Here is a 13,927-nt window from a genome sequence, read left to right on the forward strand (position 1 = left end):
AAAAGGGTTCTATTGCTGTATTGATATTTATTTAAGCAAAAACTATATTATTTTAGAGATGAAAAATATGTTTTTGATTCCGTCTTTAACGCAAAGAGGAATAATTTTTGTCTTTAAAAAGAATTTTTACTAATTTGTCTCTATTAGACACGAAAAGACAAAAATTTATTTTTTTAAGTGACGAAAATTAGAGACGGAATATTTATCGTCTCTAAATCTTTATATATATGTATGCTTGTCTTCATTATTTTCTCATTTTTTCTTTTGTCTTTACCTATTCATTTCTCTCTAGCGTGTCTCTTTCTCCTCTTCTTCCTCAATCAACGGTCATCGCCCATTGTCTTGTCTTTTCTTCCTCTCTTATCCAGCCACTAACTACCGTCCCAAATGCCGGCGACTAAAGTTTCTCCAATTTAAGGTTAGAACTTAATGTTATCCAATTTTAATTTTTAGATCTAGCGAATATGGGTGTTCAAAAAAATCGGTGCACTGCAAAAATCGACCAAACCAAATTGATTGGATTTTTATTTTTGCAGTCAAAAACGGTTTGAACGCTGCACAAACCACGCAGTTCACGGTTTGTACAGTTGGCAGTTCGGTCTTAAACCAAATCGCCCAAAAAATTATTAAAAAATATTATTATAAAGTGACCCCCAAATAGGTTAATTTGATTGCATAATTCATTGTTAAACAGATTATTTTCTGCTTTTAATGTTGAAATGTTATATGTTGAATTACACTATTTTGTCTTAATTTTTAGTGGTTTTAAGCCTCATTTGTACCAAATTTTCAAATAGCAGTAAACCGTACCAAACCAGAGTGGTCTGGTTTGGTCGAAAAACTGCACAAGCGATTTGGCGTGCTGAAAATGGTTTAGACTGGTCAAATCGTACCGCACACACCCCTACCAATGAGATCTAATTGTTGGATCATTTTGTTTTAGGGATATGTTGGTCACTAGACCAACGTGATTCTCATTATGGAAATCTGCTATGGATTGTAGCTGGTGATGTCCTTCCAAATATGAGTAGTATTTTTTTTAAAAAATAATTTTTTAAATCTATTGAAATTCAAGTTTTAGTTTTTGAATATGTTGATCACCAAACCAATGCTATTCCAATTATTAGTTTCGATCGTCAAAATCTACCAAGATGGTTGTTGCGATGTCTTTTGATATGAGAATTTATTCACACATTTATTAGTCATAATTAAATAGTATTTTTAGTATTTTATGTGTATTTTACCTAAAATTGTCTAATATTTTAAGTTTTTTTTACAAATATTTAATTTCGAATACTTCTTATTATTTTACAAGAATAGTACTTAGTGTTTGAGTTAAAAAATAATAAAAAAAATTCAAAAATAAGATATTATAAAATTAATTTCAAAATTAATACTATAAATGAATATTATAATAAAAATAAAAAATAAATATTATAAATAATTAACATTATAATATAATTAAAATTAATATAATTAATAGTATATTAAATATTAAATATTACATATTATATATTATATATTATATTATGTATATATGTTATATATTAATTTATTAAATTAAGTGGTGTGAACGTGGAGTGTTGAGGAAGTCAGAATTGCGGCGGAACTTGAAGGCGGAAAAGCAAAGGATTTTTGTTGGCAGATTGGAGATTGAAGGAGTGCAGTGGGCAGTGAAGAAAATTGGAGAAGCTTTGTGCGGCAGAAGCAAGGCGGAAGCACGCAGCAGGCTTAGCCGCAGGCAGAGATGGATGCGGGTCGCAGATTTGTTTAACCCAGATCTGAACAGATCTGGGCTAAGGAATTTCTGTCTACTTTTCCTTTTTTAATAACTTTTTTATTCTTTCGCCGTTATTTTAGATTTTAATTAATTTTTTCATGAATTAATCTGTTAAACTAAGGCTATGTATTTGTTGAAACTATGATGGTGTATTTTTTATAATTTTATATGATTGAATAATTTGAATTATGCTGAGTTGTGTGGTATTGAAATTAATGCTTATAAATAATTAGCTACTATTTACATAATTTGATGTCTAATCTTGAGACGGAGGGATTGCATTATAGGTACCATACATCATAAAATAAAATCGACTATAAATAGAATTCGATTTCTTTGTGCAACTTTTACCGATAAATTAAGAATTTCACAAATTGTAATGTGTTTTCATTTAATTTAACTTTCATAGAAATATAAGAAATTATTAGATAAGAATAAACTCGTTATAACCTAAAAATAGGGTAATGAATGCGTTAGGAGATTTCGCCATCACATACTCAATTTATCAATTCATTCGCATAAAAATCTATAATTTGTATTGCATAGCTAGATTCATATATGTGCCTTAATTATTAAAATTCACTGATTTCTTTGATTCACGTTGCCTTCTAAATTAATTTTTTTATTAATGAATTGATTAATTTATTTTTTTATATTTTTTATTAAACCTGAAATTTTTTATTGTTTAAATAATATAAAAAGTTTGAAAATTTGGTATTTGAAATCTTTTCTCGTGTGAACGATATTATTACTCACTACTATATTACTTGCTCGAACCGTACACTTGCGGTAAATTTTAGGGCGATCACCCTTCCAAAAACAAGTAGCCACTTTTCAAAAAATTAATTTTTAAATCTATTGAGATTTGACTGTTTGATCAATTTTTGGAAATGTTGGTCACAAGTTCAAGGCCATTTGGATGACCGGTTCTAATCGTCAAAATCTGCCATGGCTGGCAATGCCTTTCCAGAACCAAGAATCCCTTTTGCCAAAAATTAATTTTTAGATCAATCGAGATCTAACTGTTGGATTGTTTTAGTTTTTGGGTATGTTGGTCGCTAGATCAAGGCGATTCTGATGATCGGTTTTGATTGTCAGAATCTACCATAGACGATGGCTAGCAATCGATAATTTTTTTTCAAGTCTGTCTCTAAATATAAAATTTGACTATTTTTAAGATTGATTACATAACTAAATTAGAGATAGAATTGATTTTTTTTAGACATAAAACAATCTGTTTCTGAATTAGAGATAAAAAATTTCATCTTTAATAGCGACAAAACAAAAATATCCATTGCTAATTGTTTAGTGACGAGTCAATTAGAGATGAACCAAAATTTGTCTCTAATTCCACCTCTAAAACATGAGAGTTGAAATTTTATAGGTTTAAAGATTGATTTTTTCCGTCTCTAAACTCATTTTTTTTGTAGTGCAATTTCTTATATGTTTGGAGATATTTTTGAGAAATTAAAGAAATTCTCAATTAACTAAGTCTATAGAGTAGAACCCAAATTTTATTATTTATCAAGTGAACTTCCATTGTTTGGTTTAGGACCAAACATCAAGTCATAATTGGCAATTATATGACCATATATGGATATGTGCAATTAAAAATGAATTTTAATACAATTAAGTATTGTCGACGTTCGAAATTGGTCGACGGTGATTCGTTGGCCCGCATTGGTGTGGTGGATTTGAGAAGGAGAAAAATGAGATATCTGGTCCGATTTGTTGACCCGCCAACCCTTCCCTGCAAGGTACTCCGATGCCCAAGTCAGTGAGTGAGTAAGTAAGTAGGCAAGGTATAAGTAGGTAGAAAAACATACATACCCTGGCTCTCAAAAAAGCTGGCTAATATATAAGAGAAGATGTCCCTTTGCATGTGTAGTACGTTTGCAGGAGATGGGACAAAATATCTGTCGCCGGCGAGAACGTCTATGCAACAGTAAGGTACCGACGGAACCTTCATTAATGTGGATGTGATACGTCATTAATGGGGATGGAATCTAAGGTGAACGCACAGAAACCCAGACAAGGCTGTAATGATGTTGTTGCAAAGGGACAGGATGGGACTGACATGGGTTAGTCAGATGGGCCGAGAAACTAGGGCCAGGTTGGGCCTGCCACTAGCCTACTATTATTTTCTGACGCATGACCTTCTCGTTATACAAATTAATTGGCCAGAGCGGGCAAGCTGTGAAAGCTGCTGGGAGCTCGCTTGAAGCGTGGTTGAGAGCTTGCACGGATAGGTTGACGAGTTAAAGGAATTTTTGGGAGTTTGCTTAGCCCCTCGTGATCCGAACTCGGGCTCCAACAATGTGTGAGCTCGCTTCAATGAGCTCAACTCGAGGTCTATTGGACCTTATGCAATTGGGCCGGTCCGCTGAATTAAGTCCAGCCCATAAGGAATAGAGTGAAAAATACTTGTAACAAGTATAAAGTTTATATTTGTGCACAAATTTCAAGGACTACGATTTTTGCAAGTTAAATAGTCTCATGCGTAATAGAATGCAAATTATAAGGTCTTGGTGCAATTTGAACGAAATCAAAGGTTATGCATAACAAATAGAAAATAGTAAATTTATGTGCAATAACTCAAAACCTTGAGGTAGAAGTGTCGTCTCAAAAAATTAAAAATATTTTAAGAAATTGTTCCACCCAACCTCTTTCTTCTTCATTAACTATCTCATCGTCAACAAGCCTCTGACCACCCTTCAACAACTTCAAACAACTTTTCTTTCACGCCAGAAACGTCCATGCAATGTTATCAATCGATGTCCAGCAAACACTTTACTAGTTTCTTTGATTTTGTTTGGTTATTTTGTCTATTTTTTGGCCTTTAATATCTTGTTTGTTTGTGGTCGAAAATTAGTGTCGAAAGTACCAACAAGTTCTTTTCTATCTCGTCTCTAAGTTCGTAAAACAAGTGTCTCTTTACACTTATTTAGAGTTGTTATCAAATGTTGTTTAGTTGAATTTTGCTCAACTCGAATTTATTTTATTATAATTCTAGAGAGTTTGAGCTCATCAAGGATTGATCGAGCTCAAGCTAGCTCCTTTATCATGATAAACAAGCTTTTGATAAGTCGATCTCAAATTTACTAGATTTTTTTTAAAATTAAAGTCATTAAAACCTATTTTTACATAATAAAAAATATAATAAATATAAGTATAAATTATCAAATACAATAAAACTATTCAAATAAATAGAAATATTTTTATTCAGAAATACAAAAACAAATATCAAAATATTAAAATAATAATAAAAATATTTATTTCGCAATCTTGTTTGTGAACTTATTCGCGAGTTCTGCTTATGAGACAAATCGAGTCAAGTTTTATTTTGTTCAAATTCGACTCTTTTATAAGTTGAGATCCAAATTAGAGTTCAAACTCAATTCTTTTATAAAGGTAAAGCTACTCATTAGCAACTCAGCTCTTTACAACCCTACTCTTGCTCTCTAATGTTATTTGATCAATGTGACCATGATATTGATGTTTTCATGAATAGAAATTTTAATGTCACTTTTATAAAGATAAAATAATTTACATGTTTTTTATGAAAAAGAAAAGGGAAAAGGGTTCTATTGCTGTATTGATATTTATTTAAGCAAAAACTATATTATTTTAGAGATGAAAAATATGTCTTTGATTCCGTCTTTAACGCAAAGAGGAATAATTTTTGTCTCTAAAAAGATTTTTTACTAATTTGTCTCTATTAGACACGAGAAGACAAAAATTTATTTTTTTAAGTGACGAAAATTAGAGACGGAATATTTATCGTCACTAAATCTTTATATATATGTATGCTTGTCTTCATTATTTTCTCCTCCTTTTCTCTTTTGTCTTTACCTATTCATTTCCCTCTAGCGTGTCTCTTTCTCCTCTTCTTCCTCAATCAACAGTCATCGCCCATCGTCTTGTCTTTTCTTCCTCTCTTATCCGGCCACTAACTACCGTCCCAAACGTCGGCGACTAAAGTTTCTCCAATTTAAGGTTAGAACTTAATGTTATCCAATTTTAATTTTTAAATCCAGTGAATATAGGTGTTCAAAAAAATCTGTGCACTGCAAAAATCGGCCAGACCAAATCGATTGGATTTTTATTTTTGCAGTCAAAAACAGTTTGGACGCTGTGCAAACCACGCGGTTCACGGTTTGTACAGTTGGCAGTTCGGTCTTAAACCAAATCGCCCAAAAAATTATTAAAAAATATTTTTATAAAGTGACCCCAAATAGGTTAATTTGATTGCATAATTCATTGTTAAACAGATTATTTTCTACTTTTAATGTTGAAATGTTATATGTTGAATTACACTATTTTGTCTTAATTTTTAGTGGTTTTAAACCTCATTTGTACCAAATTTTCAAATAGCAGTAAACCGTACCAAACCAGAGTGGTCTGGTTTGGTCGAAAAACTGCACAAGCGATTTGGCGTGCTGAAAATAGTTTAGACTGGTCAAATCGTACCGCACACACCCCTACCAATGAGATCTAATTGTCGGATCATTTTGTTTTAGGGATATGTTGGTCACTAGACCAACGTGATTCTCATCATGGAAATCTGCTATGGATTGTAGCTGGTGATGCCTTTCCAAATATGAGTAGTATTTTTTTAAAAAAATAATTTTTTAAATCTATTGAAATTCAAGTTTTAGTTTTTGAATATGTTGATCACCAAACCAATGCTATTCCAATTATTAGTTTCGATCGTCAAAATCTACCAAGATGGTTGTTGCAATGCCTTTTGATATGAGAATTTATTCACACATTTATTAGTCATAATTAAATAGTATTTTTAGTATTTTATGTGTATTTTACCTAAAATTGTCTAATATTTTAAGTTTTTTTACAAATATTTAATTTCTAATACTTCTTATTATTTTACAAGAATAGTACTTAGTGTTTGAGTTAAAAAATAATAAAAAAATTCAAAAATAAGATATTATAAAATTAATTTCAAAATTAATACTATAAATGAATATTATAATATAAATAAAAAATAAATATTATAAATAATTAACATTATAATATAATTAAAATTAATATAATTAATAGTATATTAAATATTAAATATTACATATTATATATTATATTATGTATATATGTTATATATTAATTTATTAAATTAAGTGGTGTGAACGTGGAGTGTTGAGGAAGTCAGAATTGCAGCGGAACTTGAAGGCGGAAAAGCAAAGGATTTTTGTTGGCAGATTGGAGATTGAAGGAGTGCAGCGGGCAGTGAAGAAAATTGGAGAAGCTTTGTGCGGCAGAAGCAAGGCGGAAGCACGCAGCAGGCTTAGCCGCAGGCAGAGACGGATGCGGGGTGGCAGATTTGTTTAACCCAGATCTGAACAGATCTGGGCTAAGGAATTTCTGTCTACTTTTTCTTTTTTAATTAAATTTTTATGCTTTCGCTGTTATTTTAGGTTTTAATTAATGTTTTCATGAACTAATCTGTTAAACTAAGGTCTTGTATTTGTTGAAACTATGATGGTGTATTTTTTATAATTTTTTGTGATTGAATAATTTGAATTATGATGAGTTGTGTGGTATTGAAATTAATGCTTATAAATAATTAGCTACTATTTACGAAATTTGATGCCTAATCTTGAGACGGAGGGATTGCATCATAGGTACCATACATTATAAAATAAAATCAACTAGAAATAGAATTTAATTTCTTTGTGCGGCTTTTACCGATAAATTAGGAATTTCATAAATTGTAATGCGTTTTCATTTAATTTAACTTTTATAAAAATATAAGAAGTTATTAGATGAGAATAAACTCGTTATAATCTAAAAATAGGGTAACGAATGCGTTAGGAGATTTCGCTATCACATACTCAATTTATCAATTCATTCGCATAAAAATCTATAATTTGCATTGCATAGCTATGTTCATATATGTGCCTTAATTATTAAAATTCACTAATTTATTTGATTCATGTTATCTTCTAAATTAATTTTTTTATTAATCAATTGATTAATTTATTTTTTTCTGTTCTTTGTTAAATCTGAAATTTTTTATTGTCTAAATAATATAGAAAGTTTGAAAATTTGTATTTGAAACCTTTCCTCGTGCGAACGATATTATTACTCACTACTATATTACTTGCTCAAACCATACACTTACAGCAAATTTTAGGGCGATCACCCTTCCAAAAACAAGTAACCATTTTTCAAAAAATTAATTTTTAAATCTATTGAGATTTGACTATTTGATCAATTTTTGGAAATGTTGGTCACAAGTTCAAGGCCATTTGGATGATTGGTTCTGATCGTCAAAATCTGCCATGGACAATGGCCGATGATGCCTTTCCAGAACCAAGAATCCATTTTGCAAAAATTTAATTTTTAGATCAATCGAGATCCAATTGTTGGATTGTTTTGATTTTTGGGTATGTTGGTCGCTAGACCGAGGCGATTCTGATGATCGGTTTTGATTGTCAGAATCTATCATAGACGATGGCCAACAACCGATAATTTTTTTTCAAGTCTATCTCTAAATATAAAATTTGACTAATTTTAAGATTGATTACATAACTAAATTAGAGATAGAATATTTTTTTTAGACATAAAACAATCTGTTTATGAATTAGAGATGAAAAAATTTCATCTTTAATAGCGACAAAACAAAAATATCCATTGCTAATTGTTTAGTGATGAGTCATTATAGATGAACCAAAATTTGTCTCTAATTCCACCTCTAAAATATGAGAGTTGAAATTTTATGGGTTTAAAGATTGATTTTTCTCGTCTCTAAACTCTTTTTTTTTTGTAGTGTAATTTCTTATATGTTTGGAGAGATTTTCGAAAAATTAGAGAGATTCTCAATTAACTAGGTCTATAGAGTAGAACCCAGATTTTATTATTTATCAAACGAACTTCTATTGTTTGGTTTAGGACGAAACATCAAGTCATAATTGGCAATTATATGACCAAATATGGATATGTGCAATTAAAAATGAATTTTAATACAATGAAGTATTATCGACGTTCAGAATTGGTCAACGGTGATTCGTTGGTCCTTAGTGGTGTGGTGGATTTGAGAGGAAGAAAAATGGGATATCTGGTCCGATTTGTTGACCCGCCGGCCCTTCCCTGCAAGGTACTCCAATGCCCAAATCAATGAGCGAGTAAGTAAGTATGCAAGATATTAGTAAGTAGGTAGAAAAACATACATACCCTGGCTCTCAAAATAGCTAGCTGATATATATGAGGAGATGTCCCCCTGCATGTGTAGTACGTCTGCAGGAGATGGGACAGAATACCTGGCGCCGATGAGAACGTCCATGCAATGGCAAGGTGCCGACAGAACTTTCATTAATATGGATGAGATCCGTCATTAATGATGATGGGATTCGTCATTAATGAGGATGAAATCTAAGGTGAACGCGCAGAAACCCAGAAGCGACTGTAATGATGTTGTTGCAAAAGTCCAGGATAGAATTGGCATGGGCCAGTCAGATGGGCCGAGAGACTGGGGCCAGGTTGGGCCTGCCCCTAGCCTATTATTATTCTCTAGCGCATAACCTTCTCGTTATACAAGCTGATTGGCCAGAGCGGGCGAGCTGTGAAAGTCACTGGGAGCTCGCTCAAGTTAGAGGAATTTTCGGGAGCTTGCTTGGCCCCGCGATCCAAACTCGAGCTCCAACAATGTGTGAGCTCACTTCAACGAGCTCAACTCAAAGTCTATTGGACCTTATGCGATTGGGTCAGCCTGCTGAATTAAGTCCAGCCCATAAGAAGTAAAGCGAAAAATACCTGTAACAAGTATAAAGTTTATATTTGTGCATAAATTTCAATGACAATATGATTTTTGCCAGTTAAATGGTCTCATGCATAATAGAATGCAAATTATAAGGTCTTGGTGCAATTTGAACGAAATCAAAGGCTATGCATAATAAATAGAAAATAGTAAATTTATGTGCAATAACTCAAAACCTTGGGGTAGAAGTGTCATCTCAAAAAATTAAAAATATTTTAAGAAATTGTTCCACCCAACCTCTTTCTTCTTCATTAACTATCTCATCGTCAACAAGCCTCTGACCACCCTTCAACAACCTCAAACAACTTTTCTTTCACGCCAGAAACGTCCATGCAATGTTATCAATCGATGTCCAGCAAACACTTTACTAGTTTCTTTGATTTTGTTTGGTTATTTTTTCTATTTTTTGGCCTTTAATATCTTGTTTGTTTGTGGTCAAAAATTAGTGTCGAAAGTACCAACAAGTTCTTTTCTATCGCATCTCTGAGTTCGTAAAATAGTTCGACCCAATTCTTAACCATTTGTTCAAAATTTTACTCAAAGTTACTTAACCAAGTTGTTCATTGTGTCTCGAGAAAATTTTTCCTCAATCTTTCGAGCTGGATTATTTTGGATTCAAAGGTCAATTGTGAAATTTGGTTATACTAATGTGTTTTTGGTTATGCTATGTTGACACTAATTTTTTAGTTTGTTTAAATCCGAGCTCATTCAAATTTTATTCAACTTCAAAATAGACTATTTAATCAACCTATCATGCATTTCAATCAACTTTGGCCTCGAATAATTTTTAATCATTTTGCCAATTTTTGACAAACTTAGGTCCCATGATTTCATAGTAACCTTGTCTACAATCTCGAGTATTGGGTTCAACCCAATTTGATTAGGTTCATTCATTCGTGAATTCACGTGTTTGGTTATCATAGATCCTTTTTGAGGCTTGATAAGTTATAAAATTATTGTGAAACCTCTTGTTAGGTCTAATTTTAATTAATTTTGATGATGTACAAAAAATTGAAAAATCTACATAAAACTATGACCCCTATCATTGAAGTCACGTTGGAGGTTAAAGCACCGATCAACGCATAGGATTATCCTGATTGGCTTGCTATACCGTTGAATTCGAACCTCGGGTAGGTAATATTCCCTAAAGTACTCGAAAGAATCCAATTTAAGTTGAAGATGAGCATGGAAGGTATTTTCTAAGCTAAGATAGAGATAATTCTCACCCAAGCACATTCCAAGCAAAAGAATATCTCAAAGCACTTATTCAATAAACACACGAGATAAATATGCTTATTTTGAAGGAGGGGAGAGAGATAAACATATTTAGAAAAACTTAGATAAGAAGTCATATGATTTTTTTTTAAGAATAATTAGATAATTTTAACAAACAATTATAATACTTTTTATATCTTCTATTTTTTCAGTTTGATTAATAAACAGCGACTGAAAGTTCAAATCAGTTTCCAGCATCAGCAGAACCATATCCATTGGTATCCCGAATGTAAAAACAAATTACAAGGACGAGAGAAACTTTCGGATCAGTGTGTTGTAAGCGAAGGGGCGCTCCATTTGAAGAAGGTGGCCCGCCTTCCCTACCCGTTGCAGGCTGGCTTTCTCTCCCACTCGCCTGTGAATCGTGATTGTGTAATTATAATTATAAAACCCACCCCAAATAATTAAAGAATGGTTAAAATCATCTTCAAAGCATATTTATTTTTATATAATAATAAGAACATTAATAAAAACTACATACTCTTTCATGCTCTGAGCAAGCTCCAAACTGAAGATCTTATCCTCATCTCCCCACAAGAAGAGGATCCTCTGCAAGAAGCATAGCCATCAGTGATGGGCCCTCACTCATCTTGCAGACGGTACGATTATTGAGACATCACTCTCACTAACTCATAACAGATAGCTACCAAACATTGATAAAAACTTGTCTGAATTATCCTTTCCCGGTTAATACAAACCTGTGAATAATTAGGGATAATGGAGGTGGAGTCGTCACTGTCGCTGACCACCAAGGCCTCCAAAAGTTCAGCTTTCTCCTTTCTGTTCCCGAATAGGGTCTGTAATAATGCAAAATGGATCACCAATTAAATCGTTAATTATTGCTCTTAATAATTAATTGTTTTTTTGTTTTAAAGAGAAATAGATGAAAAACCCATAATATTAATTAATTTATAGATACTCAAGAAGGCGAAAATATTAATGGGACCAAAGGTGCGCTAATTATATATATTTTTTTATGTATATAAATTGGGAATGCATAATAGAAAGTAGATTTTGAGAAATTTAAAAATAAAAACTAAAATTTTATTTTCACTCACTATTAAATATTCATGATTTATCTACACTATAGAATATGAATATGATAATATACTTTACAAATAAAAAATAATATATATACATATATATACCTACTTTCATATGTAAGAATGTTAAAATATCACTTCTTTATGTTTTTTAGTATACTTTTTAAACATTAACGAGCCCTTATATGCTTATGTGGTCACTAATCAATCCATACATTCCTTCAAAAAGAAAATTAAAAATTAAAAAAAAAAAAAAAAGAGTGAACAAACCTGAAGGAAGTCATTGTAGAGGAAACGAGGCAGCCATGGCAGCTTATGAAAGCCGATGGAGAAAAGAAATTTGAATCCTTCCACCGTCTCCGGTAGCAGAAACTCAACCCAGCTTGAAAACCTGCCGATGCTGGCAGTCCTCTCTCTCGTCAACGACTCCGTCAACTCCATCACGGCGGAAGAAACCACCATATTCTCCACCAAATCCGGGTACATTTCAGCCATCTTGAACCCCACCATGCCGCCATAGCTGAGCCCCACCACCGTGCATCTCTGCACGCCCAGCTTCCTCAGACCCTTCGCCAGGAACTCCGCCTGGAAGGAGGCGCTCCGGCCGGCTGCTGAGGTGGTGGAGCCGCCGAAGAAGAGGAGGTCCGGCACGTAGACGGAGTACTTGCCGGAGAAGGCGAGGACTTGGAGGAACCACATGAGAATGCCGTCGGCGCAGAACGGGTGGACGAAGACCAGCGCTGGTTTGGCGGGTTTGTTCCACTTTCCGGCGGCTCTGTTGATGGTTTGCTTAGGGACCCAGATGTTCATGGTCGTGCCCGGCTCGATCTCCAGCTCTTGTGGCGTCACTCCGGCGAGCTTCATCAGGCCATGCAGTAATGGCACCAAAATTCCTGAAACCAATCTAACCATCTTCTCGATAGATCGATCTGATGGTCAATAGATAGATAAGATATATGACAAAAAGACACCCATAAGGGAATCGGCACGCACTGCCCGTCCTAAAAGAGTTTTATTTTTGGCCACCTAGCCTCTCACCTACCACCATTTAACCATTTTATCCCCTAAATTTTGTGGGTGGGAGTAGGGAGTATTGGCCCCTCAACTTTTAATTTTAAATTTATTGTGTCATTAAATTATCAATTTTGTAATAAATACATATCCAATAAATATTGTGCATGTGTTACACGCACGGTCTCGCGTGGACCCTACATTGACTAAGCCAATGAAAGCACGCCTTGTGTCTCGCTACTACAAGAGAGGAAGAGGGCCAGCGACGAATGACGCTACTACAACTGCCAGAAAACGACAATGAAGGTGCAACAACCTCTACCAATGACCTCAATCGACATCAGAAGACACCGAAAAATGACCACGGCAAACAACTGTTGCTATTGTGAGCCCTTTTGACCCCAATCGACACCATCGCCAGCCACTAGCATGCATAAGGAGGCGAGCGATCGATCGCTCACCTCCCACGCCGCCGACCCCCAGACCCCAATTGACAAATCCCAAGCCAATCGACACCTCCCACGCCACTACCTGCCCAACCGCTACTATCAATGGCCCTCAGACCTCAATTGACACTTCTCACACCTTTGGCAACCGCCGACAAAGAAAGAGAGTGAGACCAATGGTTGGATTGACATCTCCCACACCGTTGGCGACCATTGACAGAGAAAGAGAACAAGAGCGAGAGAGAGACAACGACCATCGATAGAAAAAGACGAGACCAGAGGTTAGTCAGCTACAAGAAAAGAAGGATCTAGGTCAGTCAGAAGGCGGAAAGTCACCAATGACGAAGAAGACTGGAAAAGAGGAAGAAAAAGATGATGTTGCATGTACCTCAATCGCGTGTGTAACTCACTCATTGCCCCAAGTGTCTACCAAGTTCAAAATTGAAAGTTGAGAAAGCAATAGGTCTCCCCTCAAGTTTAGGGGGCAAAATAGTTAAATGGTGAAATGTTAGGGGGCTGGATATGCCTTTAGCCTTTTATTTTTTGATGATATTTTTAATGTTTCAACTTTCAACTTTTAACGTTTCAAACTTGAAGCAGG

The 13,927-nt window shown here is 33.9% G+C and overlaps 1 protein-coding gene across 1 annotated transcript; it reads right to left on the reverse strand.

The window, feature by feature from the left end:
* Positions 1–10,998: 10,998 nt before the first annotated feature.
* Positions 10,999–12,915, reverse strand: LOC127801018 (uncharacterized). Its single transcript, XM_052335782.1, has 4 exons — positions 12,140–12,915; positions 11,525–11,623; positions 11,308–11,375; positions 10,999–11,181 (listed from the first exon to the last, which is right to left on the reverse strand). Exons 1-4 carry the CDS (start codon positions 12,779–12,781, stop codon positions 11,067–11,069), a joined length of 924 nt encoding a protein of 307 aa, XP_052191742.1. The 5' UTR covers positions 12,782–12,915; the 3' UTR covers positions 10,999–11,066.
* Positions 12,916–13,927: the final 1,012 nt, after the last annotated feature.

This window comes from Diospyros lotus, chromosome 5 (assembly GCF_014633365.1).
Source record: "Diospyros lotus cultivar Yz01 chromosome 5, ASM1463336v1, whole genome shotgun sequence".
In the NCBI taxonomy this organism is placed as follows: Eukaryota; Viridiplantae; Streptophyta; class Magnoliopsida; order Ericales; family Ebenaceae; genus Diospyros; species Diospyros lotus.